Source organism: Rhodamnia argentea, chromosome 5 (genome assembly GCF_020921035.1).
Source record: "Rhodamnia argentea isolate NSW1041297 chromosome 5, ASM2092103v1, whole genome shotgun sequence".
Lineage (NCBI taxonomy): Eukaryota > Viridiplantae > Streptophyta > Magnoliopsida > Myrtales > Myrtaceae > Rhodamnia > Rhodamnia argentea.
The window spans coordinates 26,724,261-26,745,641 of NC_063154.1; the positions used below are offsets into that span (position 1 = coordinate 26,724,261).

The 21,381-nt window shown below is 40.9% G+C and overlaps 3 protein-coding genes across 8 annotated transcripts; 1 reads left to right on the forward strand and 2 right to left on the reverse strand.

Moving 5' to 3' along the window:
* Nucleotides 1–519: 519 nt before the first annotated feature.
* Nucleotides 520–6,274, reverse strand: LOC125312422 (uncharacterized protein At1g10890). 6 transcript variants are annotated; one of them, XM_048278514.1, is made up of 6 exons: nucleotides 6,110–6,272; nucleotides 5,534–5,582; nucleotides 5,179–5,396; nucleotides 4,096–4,314; nucleotides 1,462–1,681; nucleotides 520–1,019 (listed from the first exon to the last, which is right to left on the reverse strand). In XM_048278514.1, the coding sequence occupies exons 3-6, from the start codon at nucleotides 5,313–5,315 to the stop codon at nucleotides 753–755; spliced, it is 843 nt and encodes a 280-aa protein (XP_048134471.1). In that variant the 5' UTR covers nucleotides 5,316–5,396; nucleotides 5,534–5,582; nucleotides 6,110–6,272; the 3' UTR covers nucleotides 520–752. The 6 variants fall into 6 exon arrangements, with proteins under 6 accessions (XP_048134471.1, XP_048134470.1, XP_030552752.2 ...); XM_048278513.1 differs by having other exon boundaries at nucleotides 6,031–6,272; XM_030696892.2 differs by lacking the exon at nucleotides 5,534–5,582 and having other exon boundaries at nucleotides 6,110–6,274.
* A 4,999-nt stretch (nucleotides 6,275–11,273) lies between these two features.
* On the reverse strand, nucleotides 11,274–11,964 carry LOC115732056. Its single transcript, XM_030662715.2, has one exon. It carries the CDS (start codon nucleotides 11,872–11,874, stop codon nucleotides 11,428–11,430), a length of 447 nt encoding a protein of 148 aa, XP_030518575.2. The 5' UTR covers nucleotides 11,875–11,964; the 3' UTR covers nucleotides 11,274–11,427.
* Nucleotides 11,965–16,103: 4,139 nt separating this feature from the next.
* Nucleotides 16,104–19,715, forward strand: LOC115756926 (kinetochore protein NDC80 homolog). Its single transcript, XM_030696908.2, has 4 exons — nucleotides 16,104–17,259; nucleotides 18,120–18,366; nucleotides 18,935–19,081; nucleotides 19,298–19,715. The coding sequence occupies exons 1-4, from the start codon at nucleotides 16,160–16,162 to the stop codon at nucleotides 19,526–19,528; spliced, it is 1,725 nt and encodes a 574-aa protein (XP_030552768.2). The 5' UTR covers nucleotides 16,104–16,159; the 3' UTR covers nucleotides 19,529–19,715.
* Nucleotides 19,716–21,381: the final 1,666 nt, after the last annotated feature.

A 21,381-nucleotide genomic window follows, 5' to 3' on the forward strand; every position in this document is an offset into this window, starting at 1 on the left:
CAAAATTGCACAAATCTTTAGTGAATTATCATTTCACTTTCAACATGTACAACAAATGTAGAAGTTAGAACATGATGTTTTGGTTTTTATCAAATTGCCTCGGCAGCATGTCCCTTCTTTAAAATAAGGAGTCCAACACAATAAACTCTGCTTATAGCGTTCTTATCAAGAACCCATTTTTCACGGATCCTTGCTGTAATAGCTTTGAATCGAAAAAAAAAAAAATTCCGTAACATTTTTATAGCTAATGATAAAATTCAGATGTACATCGTTAACTTAGTGACTGACCACACATTGGTAAATTCAATTCTAAGTTGTTAATGAGTACCTGCAAACACGTCACCGACCGATCACATATTACCATCAGACAATTGATATTTTACCATTCACAGACAATCAGCCCGGGATTCTATAACTGATTTCAATGACCGATCGGAATTTGCCCCAATTTTGCCTATTGCCCTGCCCTAACATCCTTAGAGTTGCCCATACATCAAACTGCTGGAAGATGAAGGCAGATGAACAAGAAGCAAAATCTTATGGTTCTTTCATTTGTTGGGTGATCAGCAACTGCAACTACCAAAAGACCACACTTCTATAGTATAAAGGGGAAAAAGAATCATACAAGCTCGTCATCAGAGAAGAACTGATACCGCTACAATTCTATCTATCCATGTATTTCCCCATAATACAGACTCGAAAATGCGGAAAAAAGCCAAGTGCACATATGCAACAAACTACCTTGAACGATTTCATTTTGAGCCAAGAGCGAATGACAACTTGGGCCGCAATTTGTTCTTGCCCAACACTTTCATCTGATTTAGCCGTTGCTCCTCCTCTTCCTTTTTCTTCCTCCGCAAAGCCTCCTCTTTCTGCCTCTGGAGCTCCTCCAGCTCCCAATACCGTGCCTCTTCCCTCTTCTGCTGCTCTAAAGCTTCCTTTCTCTGAGCTTCTTCTACTCTTCTCCTGTTCTCGTCCAGCATCCTTTCTAGTTCCTCTTTCTCTCTTCGCGCTTGCTCCTGCAACCGGGTGATTATTTAAGCTCCAAGAAAAGCAATAGGATAATAAGATCAACACAGTTACTCTCAGACTGGGCCCTCCAAAGGAAATGAAGCAGAACAGCTTGGATTTCCGAATTATCCTTCCGGCCACAGTTCCTTTGCTATTTATGCAATAACTACAATTTTGGCTCAAAATCTATCAGAGGTTTCAAGAGATCATGTTAGCTTATCGTGAAAATGGCGTCTATCAAAGGAAGAAGATTCTGAAAAACATAAGTGCACTTAACTGCAAGAACAACAAAGCATGTAAAAATGAATACAAGTCTTATGAGTGATACACTTCGAATTAGACACTGCAAGTTATTGGTACATTTCTACTAGGTGACGGCAGTAATTCAACCTCAAATAATCCAAGAGATAGGCCTGGTGAAATACAAAAGACAAGTCCAGTGAACTCTACCTCCTTTTGTCTGGCCTGAATAAGGGAAATTTCCTTTTCTTTCTCAAGCTGTACTGCAACTTCATCATGAAGCCTTCTCCGGCCTTCCTCCAGCCTTCTTTGTACCTCTAGTTGGATCTCAGCAGAGTTCAAGCTCTCTTCCACTTTCTTCTGGATAGCTTCCTCTACCCTCTTAACAGTTTCCTCTTCAATTAATTTCAGTTCTGCCTCACGCTGACGCCTATAAAGAAAGAGAAAAAGTCAACCTGGAAAAATGACCACCCCCCAAGAGCAGAATGATGGATGAAAAGTTCAAACGAGGAACAAATAACCAAATTGGTTTTCCAACATTCCACACTTCTTTCCTCATTTTATTAACTCAACTATTTACGATCTGCAATGTAAGTGCAAGCTAACCTTTATGAAGGCAAAGTCACAACAACACATGCTTATGTTTTAAAGCATACCTCTAATTGATTCCAGATCCAAACAAATGAGATTCAAAACTGGAACAGTAGATAAACGAAGCACCCATCAAATACTAAGAACTTCACTTAATAGCAGTATCTTCCTCCAGAAAAGCCTGTGGAGAAGAATGTCAAGTAAAATGCTGCAATTTTAATCCTACTCAGGGAAATTCTTCAGAACCTGCACTAAAATACATTTTAGAGGAAAGATCTGCGGAGTCCTACATTGATACATTTTTCTGCTTTGCCACCAAGGGCATCAAAATATAGATGGCAAGATATTCGTAACTCCATAGTTAAAAGAACCGTTAGGGAAAATTCTAAGCTCCATTACAACACAGCAGAAATATGACAGGCAAGATAACTGAAATAGAAATCATGTCCCGATGAAGCAAAGCATATGCGACGAATGTTCATATACTACGCTCTCAGTCTACGCTGTTGCAATTTAATTTTGGCTCCCATTGAACATCCAATGCTCGATAGGTACAACAATGGAGAACTATGTCATGACAGCTAAATTCTTTTAAACATATATATGTAATGACAGTCAAAAAGTCATCTCATTAAATCGTATGAAAACACAGTAAGACATCCAAATCAAGATCATCTCAAATCATCAACTCGATAGTTAATCACATGCCAAACAGATCAGATAGCAGACTGCTGCCCAAATAATAGGACAACCACCACAAAGTAGAATAACTGAATGAAACCCTGTTTAACAATCATATGCACACAATCCATGTCAAGTTAATAAGGCAATAAGTCCAGGAAACATGACGGTGTAGAGTGACAAGGACAAAAATACTCAAGATCCTGACAGTAATTTAACAATCAAGCAGCTGTGCCTTATTAACTACACCTCTTCTGATTAACAAACCCCTACAGTCTTTATAGGACTGCATGATGCGATGATTGTAAACTGTGTGAACATAGTGCATGAACATTGTTTTCTATTTTCAGATCGCAATTGATGTTAATGCCCTTTGAAATCTCCCATATACCCTTAAGAATATGAACCTCACAATTAAGAGCTTCACTAATCACCAAAGCAAGCATCTGTGCCATATGCATTACGTGTCACTTGACCATCTTTCCTCACCAGCTTAAGCTGTCAGAAAATGTGTCCCCAATGTATATACCATACATTTCAACATTGTGTGCTGACACTTCTACATGAAAACATGTAACTTGGATGTGTATACATCAAACATTAATCAAGAAAAAAACAGGAGTAATAGACATAATTGCTTGAGTGTCGAGCATATTAAGCATACATTGCTTTGTGGATTTCCCATTAAACCCAAAAATTCATATTGCCAAATTAAGTGTCCACAATGCATGTCAAGGATAACGCTTGGAGATCAATTATAGAACCCCCGGAAATGACCTCATAATTGTCACCAACTCATAGTCAATGCGTTGATCATGCTTTCAACTCCTTTCTTATGGAAGAAGTCATGCCCTAAGGCTTGGTCATAGTGCTGCTACAAGAATAATTCATGAGAGAAAAAAATATTTGTTATTCTCTAATGTAAATGAGTTTTGTCCCTATAATGAATCTCTTTTCGTAATAACTACACTTTAGATGCACTTTCTTGACGTCTCTCGAATTTGAATGCTGACAAGTGACAATGAACCAAGGCATGATCAACGCCAACTCAAGAATATGTTATCAACTCTTATATCATGTAAAATTACTCAAAATTGGATGAGCTGGCACTCAACAGCATTCCCATGAAAAGTTAAAATCAAGATACTTTCTCAGTGATGTACAACTGCAAATACCTTTAGCTGTTGTGCTTCTAATTCTTCACAGACAAATCTTCCATAAAATTAAATTCTCAAAAAATCGAAAAACACTCATTCTAACCACAGCTCATACAAGTATGAAATAGAAATAACAAGTCCAAGTCATTCTTCCCTTACTGTATGATTAGGAAATGATATATAAAGCTAACCCAACAAAGAGCATATTCTAAATAAAAAAAAAAAACCCTTCAATTGAACTACAACACTCCCCCCCAACAAAAAAAAAAAACAAGAAAAAGGAAAAACAACCAACTCTCATCCAGTTGGATAAAAAGATCAAAAGGGGAAAAACCCAGCAAAAAGAAAAGAAAGAAACCGAGGGGAAAAATCGCAATTAGAACACGGCAGGGAACATAACTTGACTCAGACCTACCTTTTCCTCTCTTCTTCTTCCTTTCTCAATTTCTCATTGGCACTTTTGCGCTCCACAGACCCAAGGCTTGGACTAGAAGAACTATGAGTAGGAGCCAATGAGGAACTTCTACTCTTTTGCCTTCTATAGCGCTTAGGTGTAGGGGAGCGGCTTTTGTGACGCCTCACTATCGGAGAACGGCTCTTGCGTCGCCGTGGAGATATAGAACGACTTTTCCTTCTGTATATTGCAATAAAAACCATTCAGCAGGTATTACAAGATTACACATTACATATTGGCGTGCATATCAAGTCAGCACCAAGAGACAATAAGCAGGAAACGTTTACAGTTACCTCAAATACTGTTAAGAAGCTCCATCTTTTATCACATGAAGCTAAAGTCAGAATCGAGCAACAAAAGCACACTGACCAGCATTCATAACCTGCTGACCTCCCACAAGATAGGAACAAATTGAATTTCCTTAATATCATGAGGAATGCTATGGCTCATCTTGTTTTCATTACACTGTCTATTGAAGCCCTGATGTCTATCTAAGCTTCCTTTTGATTTTCTGTGTAGAAGCTCCCAAAACCAAATACCCATCAGCCAGATCATGAATATTCACCAAATTCTTTTGTAGTCTTTAAAGCATCAGCTTGGTCATCAGGAAGTAGGTACAGACCAGGTAGAGTTTCGAAGCCCATACAGAGAAGTTGCACCTTAAACCCCATCAGCCAAAATTTAATAATCAAGCAAAACTTGAATATCAAGTTTGCATCTGCTCAAACCACTATGCCCACAAAATTGCATAACCAAGTGGCATAAACTCAGTCATGCAGTTTACATGCCAAAAATTTCTAAGAACTGCATCTTCATATCAAACCCTTTTTCTTTACTAGAACATCTCATATAAGATCTACTTTAACATCTCGTAGTATCAAGAATCCTTCACATTCGGAGCAAAACCACATTCAGCAGAAATATGGGTGAAGCAGCAACATCCACAGAGGTAGGATGCGCCTCGCGCAGGCCAAATCGACGTCTTTGCATTTCATCTCAGCAAACTGTTAAAAATAAATTACGCCAAGATATAAACGGGATCACCTGCTATAAGAATAAGATGAATAGGGAGAGCGGCTTCTGTCTCTTCGACTCCTGCGGCTATACCTATGCCCCAAAGGAGAAGGTGAACGCCTTCGTCTATATAAAGGTGAACGAGACCTTGATATATCGCGAGGCATTTCCAGCAGTCTTAGCTTTACAACAGATCAACCCAACATGCAATTTCCTTTATTAAAGCTCAACAAAGCAACGGCCCTCTCCTGCAATGTCAAAGCATTTGAAATTTGCTTATCAAATAAATATCAAAATAGTTCAATTCAGTAAGTGAACAGTGTGCTTCATTGAGATGTGAATCCACAAGACAAAAATACAGGTTCTAGCCTATTTGTCCACATACCAAAGAAATTCATCAGCAGCAACCACAAAAGTGCAGTTGACTCGAGAATCTGTCCAAGTTTAACTAGTTGGCGACAAAAAACATCCGAAAGTTTATAATTGCCTTCGGAAATCAACGCTAAGACATCATTTTGTGCATGTATTAGGGCATGGAAGGAGCTAATTTGGCTCCAGCCATACAAAACCAAGTAGCAAACGACAGAGGCAAAAAAAGCAACACAATCATTCTCTTCCAGATATCCTTTGGCTCACAGAAAAGCACATAAAGCTCAAACAGTTCTACTCAGCATCTGATCAGTATCCCGCCTCCAAACCTACCCTACCCAAACCTTAAAACCAGCACCACGAAAAACAACTCATGCACATCACTGCACCCCAAAAGGGGGAAACTTCAACAAATTGGAGAATCAATCGATATAATTCACACAATCCGAGATCATTCTAAAAACAACAAAAGAAAAGTCAAAAGACACAGCATGACAAACACGATCATCGTACCACACAACCATCGAGGCTACTGTGCGCGATTGCAGGAGATAATGCCAAATCAGGAGTCAAATTCGACCTAGCGATTTACCAGTCAGAACAACGAGAAATATCGAGCTACGGCGATCTTCTCGTGTAGAAGCCCAGAGAGAATCGGATTGACCTAAACAGGATTGGAGCATGAAATGCAGAGAGAGAAAGAGCGAGAGAGAGAGAGTTTTAGGCTTTTGGAGGTCACAGGCTGAAGAACCCTGCAAGGGAGGGTCGAGGAGAGGGCCGGCTCAAATCCTTTCATCGAACCGGTCCGCTTCTGAACCGGATTAATCATCAGTTTTCAAACCGGTCGTCTGGATTTTGAGCCGGATGGGACACATTGAAATCAAGGAATTTTACTATATCTTGACAATGAACTCGAATATTTCGAATATTAAATTTAGAAACAGCACGTAAGTGAAAATGACAAATATGTCCGTACGTACTGCTCATGAAAGAACATTATTCTTAGCGTCATTACTTCCCAAATCTAAATAAAGGTGGACGAGAAAAGAGGAAATTTTAAAATCGACTTATTTCCGATTATTAATTGTTAAAAAAGTTACCACATTTCTCTAGCCCAGTGCATGGCAACACTTTCGCTTTAAAAATCAACTTATGATCGGAAGTTAATTTTTTTACTTCTGCTTACGAGCATGAGTTGATTTTTCTACTTCTAAAGAGAAGCAAGTGGGTCCAAAATTACTTTTGAAGCAATTTTTACTTCAAAAGTAGAAAAATGAAGTTGCGTAACCAAATGAATTTATATTTCAGAAGTTGCTCCAAAAGCACTTTCGGAGCGAAAATCCTAATCCAAAAATGTTGTCATGTGCGCCCATAAAGTTTGCATATGCACTTGGCAATTGACATACTCCTTTCTTGAGATTAAAAAAAAAAACAAACTTCCAAAAAAAATCATATTTTACAATGTGACAACGTTCAAATATATAGTCATTCAATTACTAAAAAAGTGCACATTTACATGACTCACAATTGTGCGAAAAGAACATTGTTCAATGTTGTTCAATATCATAAAACAACAAAGGGACTATACAACAAACCGGATATTTTCGGGCACCATTGACCATGCCTAAAAACCATTGCGTGTCCCAATTCACATTAATATTAGAGCAAATGTACGTCTATGCATCCTAAGTTGGTCTCACCACAATTTAAGTCATTGTTGTGAACAAGACAATTAAGATTATCTAAACGAGCTTGGTTTCTAACAAAAGGATCTTCAACATATAATTATAGTAGTGCTTTTCGGTAGTAATGTGCACCACAATCATAAATGTCATTTAGGTTCATCTCCACTAACATCAAAAAGCTAAAACAAAACAAAAACATTAGGCAAGTACAAATTACTAGGCTCAGATAATAAGGCGAAATCATCCAAAACCCCAAAGTATAACCCTTTTCAAACCAACAAGCAAAATTTTTCTTTTGTCAAAAGTATAATTTTTTGCAAACCAACAAGCTAATCGAATAGATAATAATGCTGGCCTAGAATTGAAATGGGAAGAATCTCACAAATTCTCACTAAGTAAATCCATTATTTTTGCCGGAAATGCATGGAACAGAATGTAGCCATCCCTTCCTCACGATTCACTACTAAAGAATCCATGAAATTCATGACGGAAATGGTAAAAATCCTTTTTGATTCACTGCTAAAGAATCTGGAAAATTCACATCAAACCTCTAACAATCAATCCATGACTATTGCAGACTCCATCTCGGCTCTCTCGACCCAATGAAAATGAACTCCCAACGCCTTTACAAGCGAAGAAGCTCATTGAAACATTCCAAAACCACATAATCAACTACAACAAGAAAGGCAAACGGGCTACAACGACATAGACAAGATGGAGTAGCCAAAGGATGACATGTCTAGTAAGAGAGAGAAAGCATGATTGTTTACCTTCACAGTTCGACTCTCTCGCCGCTTTTGTGAAATTTCGCCGTGAAGTGAACCAATATAGAATAGGGTTTTTAAGAAAATTGGTTTTATACCATGAAAATGAGAAATTCTATCCACATTTACCCTATTTTATATGAGATATGTTTTGTCCACGTCATATCCCTTTTTAACCGTTCCTTATCCTATCTTGAATAGCAACCAAACACAAAATCCCGAATTTATCATGTTGACCAATTGTAGCTTTTAAGTCCTAAGCATTTTTTTTTTCATATATTTACGTGTTAAAACTTTTTCAATTATGCATTTTAGGACTTCCTTTACCTTCGTCAATTTTTGGAAAAATTTCAAATGAAGGCCTGAAGTGCCTTCATTTTTTCAAATAAAGACCTAAAGTGGCCGTATAAGTGTTAAAGAACGGACTGACATCACCGTTTGGTCAAGGGCATTTTCGTCCTTTGCTTTTATGAATATTTATATATATATTTTTTTTTTTTTTTTTGATGTAGAGGGCCCGACTACCCTCGTTGGCCGCAGGCAGTGATCCTCACCCGGGCAAGGTCGACATTTGCCTATGGTCAACGAGGGTAGCCCTTGCCGGATCGGGCAAGGGCGACCATCGCCCGAGACCAGGAAGGAAGGAAAGAAAGAAAGAAAGAAAGAAATGAAAAAAAATTGAGAAAATATAGATAATGAAAATGCCCTTGACCGGCCAAAATATTCGGTGGGTCGACGAGTTCATACCCTTCTTTGAGATTGACATGGTTACTTCAAACCCTTATTTAAATAATGTACATATTATGCCCTTATTTTTAAAAAAAATGAGGATACTCTTATTTGAAATTTTTTCTCAATTTTTTTTGTGGATGGAAGATCACACAAGTTTTTTTTTTTTTTTTTTAAATCTCACTTGGCTGTTAATGGAGGCCACTCGAACATTTTTTTTTTTTTTGGTCGAATGCCACTCGAACTTGAAACCGGGTGGTTTTGATAGTGCCACGGTAGAAATAGTTACAAAATCGGAAAAGACTAAAATTCGCCGAACGACTGAAAGTTTCAAAAAAAAAAAAAAAACAGACAAAAAAGACTTGCAGGCTAAAGAAAATCCCAGGTGTTGGGGGGAGTATCCATGCCTTAACACCAGTGAGGGCCAGCAACCTCTACCCAAGATCGCGACGAGGACCCCCGCACCACCGGTGGCAGCACCGCCCTTTGTCACCACCGAGCGAGACCCGGCCGCCCCTCGCGAGGACTTGCCAATCCTCTCTCAGTGATGGCGAGGGGGTGGCACCACCATTGCTCAAGCACGGGCGCGAGCGCATGTACCCTCGCATAGATCTAGCAAGGGTTGTGGTCATCGGTGGCTTGGCGAGGGCCGTCCATCCTTGCCTTGATCTCGGTAAGAGGTTGTTCGCCCTCACCGATGCAAAGAGGCTGGCGGCGGAGCCATCCTTGTGCACAGTGCCTCCTCAAGGCCCATATCTCTTTTGTTTTCCTATGTTTTCCTAAATGTTGACAAAAAAAAAGAAAAGATGATTAATAAAAATGCCACAGAGATTTCTCGTCCGCTTGAAATTGATATGGCTAACAGAAGGGTTCAAACGTCAAACCTAAGCAAGTTTAGGATTTGACGTGTCGGTTCGACACAAATTTAGGACTAGTACTGGTCATTTTACCGTCATATTATGTCTTAACCATGAATTTTGTATACTAAGTTTGATACACCTACATGGGTGCAAAGAATTACAAGTTGATAGTCTGCGTGCTTGGTTTTTTTTTTTTTTTTCTTTCAAATTGGTCCTTTTGTAACTTTAACAAATTATTCAATATTGTCCCTAAACTTTTCTCGATTGGATTCTCGAACCATATGTTTTCTTACAAACTTAGCCAATGGCGCATTGGCATCCTATATGCAGCTCAATCACCGACGAGCGTGGCTGAAACCTCTCCGCGCTCAGGCGATAATGTGGCTAGGGATGGACCGAGGAGGCGAGTCAGGGCTGTGCCTCCCCTCTTCCCCTCGACACTTCCTCGCCTTGCTTGATGTTCGGTGCGTTTTTCACCCAATACATTCTAAAATCTCTTGCATATTCTCACACTTTACTAAGTTTCATCCAAAATTGGGTAATGCAACTTGATTATAAGCCCCCTATGAGCTAGATCTCTGCTTTAGTCGCTACGTTGGGCCGAGAGAAAGTGCCTTGCCTGCAATGGCAACCGGCGAGGGTCGCAACCTTACCTAGACGTGACCACGAAATGCAATCCTAGCCCGTTTTTGCGCGCGCGCTTTCTGTTCGCTAATCTTCTTTAGACGTGATAAGACACTTATTGGTCTAGGGTTTGAAGTCTGTATAAAGACATCGACCATAAGCATAGTTTGTAGGGTTTTTTTTAAATATATATTGGAACTGCAATCCTATCACAGGGTTCTAGCGGTTTGTGTTGAGTTGGTAATCTTTTCCATCATTAATTTCAGTTTGTAATGAAATTTTGAAACATATTACATTTACACCAACGATCAAAACGATAAACATTTTGTATCATAAACCTAAAAATTTTTAGGCAGTATACATCATGTATGGATTTTGTGTTGTCAAATCTTATTTAATTCTTTTAGAACTGGAAGTAACTATTGCTTTGCCTTTCTCCTGTTCTTAATTTTGATCGCAATGTCTCATCTTGTGAAATGATCGTGGTTGCTATAGTGTTCTATTTACCGGCCATGCTCATCCCTACCATAGACAATGTAGTCTCACCTCTTAAACCCTTTGTATAGGAAAAAAGCGTAGAAATCTGGACTTGCATAATGAGCTTGAAGTGTGTTGTGGTGAGTCCTCATGGGCCAACTCCGGAGAAATTACGCCCCAGCAGGATTTGAACCCGAGACATCATGTCTTTTGGGACTCGCGTTATCTTGTTCCTCCGCCGATCACTTTCAGCAAAATTTGCTCGAGGGAAATGGGCGACCAACCAAAGTGAAGGCGAATTAATTTTGTATATCGAAAGGAGAAAGCAAAGGCGATTCTTTTCCCTCTCACACTTCTATTTTTATGATAGGCTATATCGACGCTACGTTCGTGCATTTGATAATACAATGTTTTAAAACTACAGTGTCGAAAAAATATCTAGTAAGTTCTTATTGATTTGTTCTTTTTATGATCCAATGGTTACGATTCGATTCCATGAATCGGATCCCCCAAAGATCTGTAGAAGCGCACTCCACAACAATTTATTCTCCAAAATAAACTTCCCAAAAAGGGAGCTTTCCCAAATCTTTCTTGAACATAGTGAAGGTGCAAATTAATTTGAACATACCAAGTAATTGATCCACATTATTTCAAATTGGCCTTAAGGCCTAGCAAAGTACAATTGACACAAGACGTAGACCCACCATGGACATTGAATCACCCACCACCACATGCTCAGCACGACAACATTTCTCTCTCTCTCTCTCTCTCTCAAGAAGGATGAACCTTGTGAGACGAAATCCCTTTCCAAGCTGACTTCATGGAAGCAGTGGCCGCGTTGACCGCAGCCTCGATGTACTTCTTGGAGGCCACGGTCGCGGCCTTCTCCATCAAGCTCCCCATCAGCCTGGCCCTCTCCGCCGTCGCCACCAAGCCCTCCATCTCCTCCTTCGCCATCCGGTCCATCTCCTCCTCGAACCGCCGGAACTCCTCCATCGCGCCCTCCATGACCGAGTCGAGGTAGGCCTCGGCCCGGTCCACCTCGGCCTCCGCTGCCTCGGCCTCGGCGAGGTGGTCAAGCTCCGCGGCCGCCCACGACTTGTAGGCCTCGAGCTCGAAGAGCCTCATGAGGTCGTCCTCGATCGCGGCCGGGTCGAAGTTCTTGTCGCGGAGGGATTGGTCGGAGAGGAAGGCGAATTCGGAGAAGAGAGCATCCATGGTTTGGGGTTTGGCCTTGGGAGGAATTTGCAGATCTAGAAAGGGTTGTGTGCAATACTGCAATGTGGGTGCAAGAAGTTAAAAGTTGGGTGGACGGTGGAATCATATAAAAGGGGTGGGTGGAGGTTTGGCTTTTTGTGGAATCATAGAAGCCACTTGATAGCAACTTTTGAAACGTACATTTTTCACTTTACCTTTTTTTTTTTTTTTGGGATAATACACGGATACCGCTAACGAAGAGACCCGACTATCTGAAATTTTTATCTCATAACTCGATTAAATATGGGCTTTTGGCCTGTAACGATCGCCTTAATCCAGAACAATTTGCACGCGATCGATGATATGGGGTTACGTACATCTTTCATTTGATTAGTTTTCATCTCGTAAGTAAATTCTTTTCATTAGTTGAATTTCGATCAATTGACGAATAAACTCTAGCTCGTGAAAAATTCTCACTTGAGCCATGGGTTCGAACCACCAAATTTGCACATTAGCTATCCTAGGATCACAAACCTCAATATCATCGGCAATTACCGAATCCATATGAGAGGGAAGGATTGTCAAATCCGGTGAGAATTAGTCGGATCTTGAGCCTCGGACACGCCATTAACATAGAAAATAACTCGAATTTTAAGATATGTCAAGACATAAATGGCATGGAAAGAATGCTCTTAATGTGGGCTCAAGATGGGAATGAATTTGCTTCTTATTAATCCTCAAAACTCGAAAAGGCTCTAGGTATTGGACCGTTGGAATAGATCTCATCGTTTAAACAAAGGATGGTCCTCCTCTTTCGTGTCTTACAATGAGGTCAAACAATTATTGGATTATTTGAACTTGTCGGATAGCTGACAAGCTGAAAGAAATATTTGGAGATGGGTTTTTTTTTTTTTTTCTGCTTTTTTCCTCATCATGTCTTATTGACTAGTTAAATGAATGACCATTCATCTAATGGGAGTCAAATATATAGTCTCGAAATCGGCGATACCTGAGAGAGACAAACCCTCATGTCGCACCAACTCTTGTTCAAACCCATCAAGCAACAAAAACAAATTGGAACACGTGGTAATTAAGCTCGGAGTACCGAATTGCCAATACTTTCGACGTAGATAATCGGAAATGCTCTCGGCCTCTCGTCGGGCCTCGGTCCTTTGTGAACGTGGTAAGAAATGCCGTACGCATGGATCCGTTGCTTCCTTATGGAGGGCGTACTTTGGTATTTCTCTTTCCATGGGTCAATTACGATTGGCAATCGGACCCAGAATTATCCTCATTTGATTCATACCCTTTAGAAAAATACTTAAATGGGCTTGAAGCGGGATTTGTTAAGAATGGCACAATCCACTCCCTTAGCCCTTTCCTCAATGGGTTTAATGTCGGCCCGTGTCCTTATAACGCGCGGCAAACCCTAATTGGAAAGTGTGCTCATGACATATGCTGTCTTGTCGAAGATCCCATATCTCTTTGCATCTAGATTGGCACATGGTAAAATCATGTCCGTCAATTACTTATAGCTCTCACAATATAAGGACCCGATCAATTCGTTCTTGGCATTTATGGGCTTTTGGAGCGAGAACCATTATTTATCCTCACATGTAACTCGCGTTACTTTTGCTCGACAATATCCCTTCACAAAAGCAAAGAAAACTTGGGGAGGTCTCTCAAAATTACATTCACTTTGGACCATATCCCTTGGATCTCCTCAATCTTTCTCAATTTCTTCTCCAAATACTGTCCCTATTTTTGTAGGGAAAATGACCAAAAAAGTCCTAAACATATTGCAATTGTGCCAATTCGGTCAAAATTTTTTTTTTTTCGATTCAATCCTAAACCTTTTGCAATTGAGCCAATTCGGTTCATCTAGTGAATTTTGGCCGGCCGGTGACCTAATATTAAAATAATTTTTAAGTTTTTTTTATTTTTTGATTTTTGATTTACTAATTTTCTCTTTTTTAATTTTTTCTTCGACTTTCTCCTTCCCCTTCCCTTTCCCTTTCCTTATTCTCCCGTGCCCAGACCTTCCCCTTCCCCATTGTTGTTTCTTCTTCTTCTTCTCCACCAATTGCCGGACCTCGGCTACCGACCAGAGGACAACCAGGAAAGCTCTCGCCGGCCTCGCTTGCCTAGATTTGGGCTTTTTTTTTTGGGTCGGAAAATCTAAGCTTTTTATATTGGCCATCATTAATGAAGTAATCCGCTAGACGGGTCGTGATGGTGCTAAGAAAATTTCTCTCTTTCTTCCTCGTGGCTTTATGATCCGATTTGCTTGATTGAATGGCTTTCGCCAATTCCCAATCAAATTGGGAAAAACCCTCGTCGGTTGTGTCGCTACCGTAATGCGCACATGGGGAAGCAAATTCCATGTTTCGAGTCACAAGTTCGTCGAGGAGGAAAGTGGAGCCACCCCATATCTCCATCTCGTTGGTCGGGCCTCACCATGCCCGGCGGCGGCAAGGTCGGCCTTGCCCGGCAATGCCGAGGCCGGTGAGAGCCTCGTCGGTCATCCTTTGGCCAAGCCGAGGTCCGGCAACCTAATGGAGAAGAAGTAGAACAATAAGCTGGTAGTAGAATAGCCACGGGAAGGGGAAGGTCTGGGCATGGGAGAATAGGGAAAGGGAAGGGGAAGGGGAAGAGGAAGGGGAAAGTGGAAGAAAAGATTAAAACAAGAAAATTAGAAAATTAAAAATGAAAAAAAAAAAATTCAAAAAAGCTTAAAAAATTATTATAATATTATGCCGCCGCCGGCCGGCGTCCATGTTAGCGCCGCCGGCCAAAAGTCGCATAATGAACTGAATTAACACAATTTCAAAAGCTTTAGGATTGAATCGGCAAAAAAAAAAAAAAGATTTAGGATTGAATTGGCACAATTGTAATATGTTTAGAACTTTTTTGGTAATTTTCTCTATTTTTGTGCTATTCAAATCTTCTAACAGATTATTAATGAACACATCATTTACTCCTAAACTCAGCATAATGAATAAAAATGAAAAGAAATCAACTATAAGTAAAAGTATTGTTGAAACTAGTAATCACCAAAAGAGAAAAGACAATGAAGCAAAGAAGTAGAAGAAGATGATCCCTTGCGACTTGTTGCTCAAGTCAAACATGAAAGCAATTCAAGAATCTGGGCACGACAAGCGTACGAGCAAGGAGCATGTGATACAAGAGTGCAAAAAGCGAAGAGGAAAAAAAAAAGTAAAGGGAAAAATCACGTCGTTTGCACTGGTCTGTCACGTGCGCACAAACATAGCGTGGGGTTAAACATTTAACACCTTGCCAAATTCCAAATGGGTCTCGAATTACACTTGTGCCAAGTAAAAACAAAACATAGAAAAGAGTCCCAGAAAAACCCTCCCCAACCCACTTTGCTCCCGACATTTCCGTCCCGCCAGCTCTGGCATTGCCAATGCTCATGGGTTGCGCCGCTCTGTCCTCCCCTAGAATCACAGTTGACTATGGGGTCGGGGAGATCGGGAAAGGACCCTTCACTGGTCAAGAGATGACTTTTTATTTTGCTTACTTGGACTCTAATTGGTTGAGCAAGTACAAAAACTGGCAAGACAGAGCGATGAGTTCTGCTAAGTCTTCGGCAAATTCCAAAGCTGATTTTAATGGGGCAGAGCCGAACAAATATCACTCATCTCTACTGTTTATCTCAACACATATAATAAACAGGTTTATGCCAAAAAATTAAAAACGAAGGAAATTGTAACCACTTGACTTGAAATCTAGTTGCCGTAATGTTCCCATAGACCGAAAGTATTTCGGCAGTAATTATTCACGCTTTGTTTTGCTTGTGACAGAAGTGAGACATATCGCCTTCTCATTCGACGTTGCAACGTAGATGACACGAATAATATAAAGTTGATGGCTTGATGATTCGGTTTCAACTAGACAAGATTTAAATAAAACTATTTCAATCATGGTGAGGCCACATCTTTCTTGTTTAAAATTTTTTTTTTGCCCTTGATTTTGTAAATCGGATACTGTTAATTGGTTAGAATTTTAATCAACTAACGAACAAACTCCACCTCGTGAAAACTAAATGTGGCTCGTAAAGGATTGCTCAATGGACATTTAATCGGGACCACAGTTCAATCCTCACGTTCCAAGCCCCGTCTGCATTTTAGGCGGGAAAACCCCACCCCGAACTCAAAAAATCAAATTAATTCCCTTTTTTTTCCTGCAAAAATAAGAAAAGGGAAAAAGAAATTCATTTCCATTCTCCCGATTTGATCGGCCATCCGACCTCTTGCTCTGTCCGAGTGAAACTGGAGGGAAAACGATGAAGAGCAGAGGTCGCGGCCGCGCGAAGCCGTCCTTCGTTCCTCCTCCTCCGCTGCCGGACCTCCGCCAGTTTGGCGGCGGGGGCCGCGACTCCGACGCCAGCTTCGCCAGCGGCCGCCCCTCCTCCGCCGGCGTCGGCCGCTCCTCCGCCGCCGCCGACCTCGTCAACGACCGATCCTACCAGCAGTCCGCCGTCCGCGCCGTCAACTGCTACCTCTCCTCTCGCGCCTTCCCTGTCCTCATCAAGACCGCCCTGCCCTCCGCTAAGGACATCACTGCCATCTCCAACTTCGTCGTCTCTCAGCTCGATTACCCGAACCCTAAGATGGAGGACGACCTCCCCATCCTGCTCCGATCGCTCAACTGCCCTTTCAAAGTCAGTAAGTCGGCTCTCCGCACGCCCGCCACTCCCCACGCCTGGCCGACGTTCGTTGCCGTCTTGCACTGGCTCGTTCAGATCGCGTCCTACAATGAGCACTTAGCTTCTAAGTCTCGCTCGTTTGGGGATAACAACACCATGGACGAGTATGCACTCCAAAGCTACTTGCATTTCATAGATGGAGATGATGACTCTGTTGATGCATTGGATAGGGAGTTTGTGGCTAAGTTGGAGGAGGAGAGAAATAACCTCGCTGAGAATGTGGCGAGTTTGGAGAAGAATGCCTCGGAAGTCGAGGCAAGAGTGGAGAAGCTGCGGACGGGGCCGTCGGAGAGGGAATTGCGTGAGCAGGAGAAGAGCGTGCTTGAGGAAGATGTGAAGAAGTTCGATACGATGATAGCGAAGATCACAGGGAGGATCTCGGATTTGCAGGAGGAATTGGAAAAGAAGGAGAAGGAGTTGAAGGCCAAGGAGGAGGAGAAGGGGAGGATTTGCGAGGAGAATGAGGAATTGAAGAGGACGATCCAGCTGCAGACGTTTAATTCCAGGGATGCGGAGAGAATGAAGAAGGAGTTGCAGGCGGTGGAGGGGGAGATTGCTGATGCTGAAATTGAGAGGAACAACTACGAGGAGAAGTGTTGGGATCTTGATAGGACCCTCGCTCTCAAATTCAAGGAGCTCGAGGAACTTGCCAAGGAATGTAACAAGGCTGTCCGGAAGTAAGTTCTAATTCTTGCAGATGCTGCAGTCTTGTTAATTGTTCTTCTTTATTGGTTTTGAAGTTTTCTAAGTCATGTGCCTTTGCTATTTGGATGCCATTTTGAAATCATCTAGTATTCATAAGGTTCAAGCTGGGTATATTTGCTGTCTCTGGTTATATACAATAAACTGGTTGATATCTCATGGAGTTCTTCAGCATCAACAGACTTACATTCTCATATGTTTGTGTGTTTGTATTTCTTCAGTGCTAATGCTTGTGCCCATACTGATACAGTACAAGATGAGTTTAATTGTATTGATTTCATTAAGAAGTGATTGTGTTGTTTTTCCTTTTGTGCCGAGTTGTTCTAAGGTTAATAACATAAATAAAGTGTTGAGTTATTCTATGTGCGTGTTTGAGGTTGTATAGCTCATAGATAGAAAGACGCTTTCACATCTTCTTAATTCAAAATGGCTCGGGAAAGGAAAGGTTTCATTTTTGTTTAGGGTACTCATAGAGTGGATGGGGCTGGGCCTGCAGCTTAGAGGATTAGAGCGCGTGGCTATGAAACACGGTGTTGGGGGTTCAAATCTGTCCTCGCACACGACCAGTCCAAAAGTGGAAGGACCTTTCCCTCTGGGCATAGGAAAATAATTATTGGGATAGCAGAACCAAGGCTGACTTCACTCACTTTCTCTCTCACTTCCTAGCTAGCTAGCTTGCCTTAGAACCCCCGTGGGTGTTTAGAGTCTGGCCTATTTCTTGCTACAGATAGCTTGATAGGATTCAACTATAAAAACCCATTGAGTAGTTTCTTTCTTTTTGAGTGATATTATGTAGTTCTTCTCCTTCAACTACTCCTTTGTTTTCTGTTTCTAGGTCAAAGCTTGGTGCAGATTACCAGTATGTGTTGACTGCAAAAGGGTCTACACCTGCTGAGGTGATGGGCATTGACTACAAGTCGACACTAAAGCCAGCACTCGACTTGCATGCCGATGACATAAACAGAAGCTCGGTGGAAAAACTTGAAGAGTTAATCATCCTTCAGCAACAGTCCAAAGAAACTGCTGCTAGAATCGAGGAGAAGAAAAATCGTGTTATGCAACTTCATTCGCTTGTTGATGAAGTAAGTACTTTGATCAAGTACCAACCCACAATGTGTTCAGTCTCTGCTTATGTCTTGGAACTGAAAGCTAGTTTTTGCCTTCTTGATGGAAACTATGATACCAATGAAATTTCTGATTTGTTGGTGACACTGGAAGGAGAAGCTGGGGATAACATCCAACTTGCTGTGGGGTGTATTGGCAGAATTGGCAAGAGGTTGGTAATGTAGACTTTTGGCCGGGGGAATTGAGTAGCAATAGCTAGTTCTGGGTAGTCAACAGCAGTTGAGAAAATTATTGTTGAGTTTAGTATTGAAGAGTTACGATAACTTTTAGAACAGAACAGTCAAAGAACTCATCATTACAGACATGGAATAGGATGCAGTTGAAGAGCTGCAGAAGCATATGGTGCGGGTGTCCTTTGAGAACAAAACAAGCTAAAAGTTTATCGTTAGTGTCAGGAAAAATACTGTAGGTCAACTCATGCTGTACATATAGAAGTGCTTAATCCGGTAACATCTAAAGGACAATAGCGGTATATTATATTGTAAGAGTTAGAATAACACAGGAATTTGTGGTCCATTTGCGCAGCTTGAAGGTCAAATGAATCTACTGAAGCAAGAAATGCAAGACTTCATTCATAGATGTGCACTGGAGGTGCAAAGGATGGTGGAGGACGTCGAAGTAGAAGCTCATAACTTGGACATTGTGGAAAGAGAAGCTGCAGAGATCTTGAAGGTATGGTATGGTCTAATCATTAGATTATGCACCGAAATATATGGCCAGAAATCTTTTGTGCCGAAAGTAAACAGAAGCCAAGTCATGCAATACAATCATTAGGATTCCTCCTTTTGGGTTGTGATTGATTGATCTTTTGGGTGGAATACTATTCCTGCAGGGTAAGCATGTATAGTTTGACGCGGCATCATATGTTTACGCAACTTGTTTTTGCAGACATCTAAAATGATGCAGCAGGAAGCCATTAGAGAAAGTGAGGAAGAAATCCAGAAGTGCGCTTTTGAGCTCTTTTCAGTGGTTGATATGGTGTCAAAGCACAAAGAGTATACGGAATGCAAAATCTTGGAGATGCAGACCCACCTCTCGGAGACTGTGAACGCTATCTCAGCGGACTACAGAGCCTCCTTCACAAATGAGCTTGATGGTTTGAAGCATGCAAATCATTGAAAACAATAAGTTATTACAATACCATCATAAATCCTCGCTTCCTTGGTCTCTTTTGTTTTCTGCTCAAGCTGCTTGCTTCTCACCTGACTGACTGGTCTCTCTGCGATTTGGGTACACATATGTCTTATAGTCTTGTTCCGACGTCCTCTTGCACTCATTTGTAAATGGAAACTGTCAATCCAGTCAATCCTTACAAGCTTGATTTATTGCAATTTTTTGAGGTATTACGGTGAAACGATTCTTCTAAGCTTCAAGAGAAGTGTAATTAGGATCAGGTTATGATTAAGTTGAGCTTTGTTCTTTTTGGGAAGTGTAGTTATTATTTGAAAGTGGTGTTTGGCAGATAAGCGAGAATCAAAAACGCAAAACATATAATTAAAAGGAATCAGTATTTTGCTCCTTCATCGACGAGCCTGATTGTTGTCAGCACAAAATTTTCATGACGCGATAGAAGCGCTTATCTTGAGGCTGACATGTCATTAGTAAAAACACTCAGAATTTACCGGACATGGCCTCATAACAAACAAGAGGAAAAAGAAGCAAAGGTGATGCCAAGGATATCCAATCTTCATCGATTGTTCATCCAGTAGAAGTCACGCGCACCTATCTATGCTTCCTGGAGGCAGAAAACCCGTTGTCGGAGACGCCTGTGTTGCCGTCAACGTCTTTGTCTCCTTCCTTTCTTTCTTAACGTGAGAATATACAACAGAACGTGCTATTTACAATTCCCAGATAAACAACGCGTGCTCATTTGGAGCAGAATAGAGATACCAGAAAATCAGTTGCAGCCCAAGACTACCGTTCGCAAGGACAGTCGATCTTTGAGAAGCTCCAATTTTTATAGATGGCCCTCACAGCCTAAGAGATGTTATCTGGCAAGAAAAAACTAACACTTATAAGCTTCACGACCCCTTGGGAGTGTGCCGCTGATATCATCCACGAAAATTTTAGGCATAGGTTGTTGTCAATGATGAAAACATTAATCTATTTAAAGCCATGTAAATCATCATTTTTAAGAAAATATGTTCAATATCATTCATTTGCCTGCGATATAAATTGAACCTAACCAGGAAAAACTATAATGGCACCCCCAGCATTTTGGCTAGATTTCACAAAACACTAGAGAAAGCTGAATATTGCTCCATTCTGTTTTTCCTATCTGAATTTCTGGCATAATGAGCTAAACTTTTTAGCTGGAAGGACATGTTTTGCAGTCAAAACACAAAAGGACAAATCTAAAAATCATGAATATTTCACTATCAAGGTGGCTAAGAAAAGTCAACAAGCAACATGAAAAATTTTTAATATCCATCATGTCCGTTACTATGCTTTAAAACATGGGACCAGCTGTTTTGGGAGACAACACTCTGCCAGTTAATTTTTGAATGAAAAATAAGCAATGTGGTCAGTTGATGGAGGTATCTTCCCACTAGCCCAAAAGAAGAATAGTCCCCCTAGCAACGCAACAGCAAAATGACAAATGAAAAAGTGTCATATTACCTTCAGTGCAATGGACCGAGAGGGATGGCCTAGCAAAACCTTATGACCATATGTTGTTGAAAAGAGGTGAAGCAAAGCCAGAAGAAGTGGATGGCTTCCTCACAAAGGGATGGTCTAGCAACCGTGCTGCAGAAGGACCGTCACATCTTGTGAGAATTAGTCGGATGCCGAGCCTTGGACACGCCATTAACATTGAAAATAAATCAAATTTTGAGATATGTCGTCCCACTTCAATGCTTCAAGACATAAATGGCATGGAAAGAATGATCTTAAAATGGGCTTAAGATAGGAATTTTTTTTTTTTGGGGTCAAAGCTTAAGATAGGAATTAATTTGCTTCTTAATCCTCAAAAC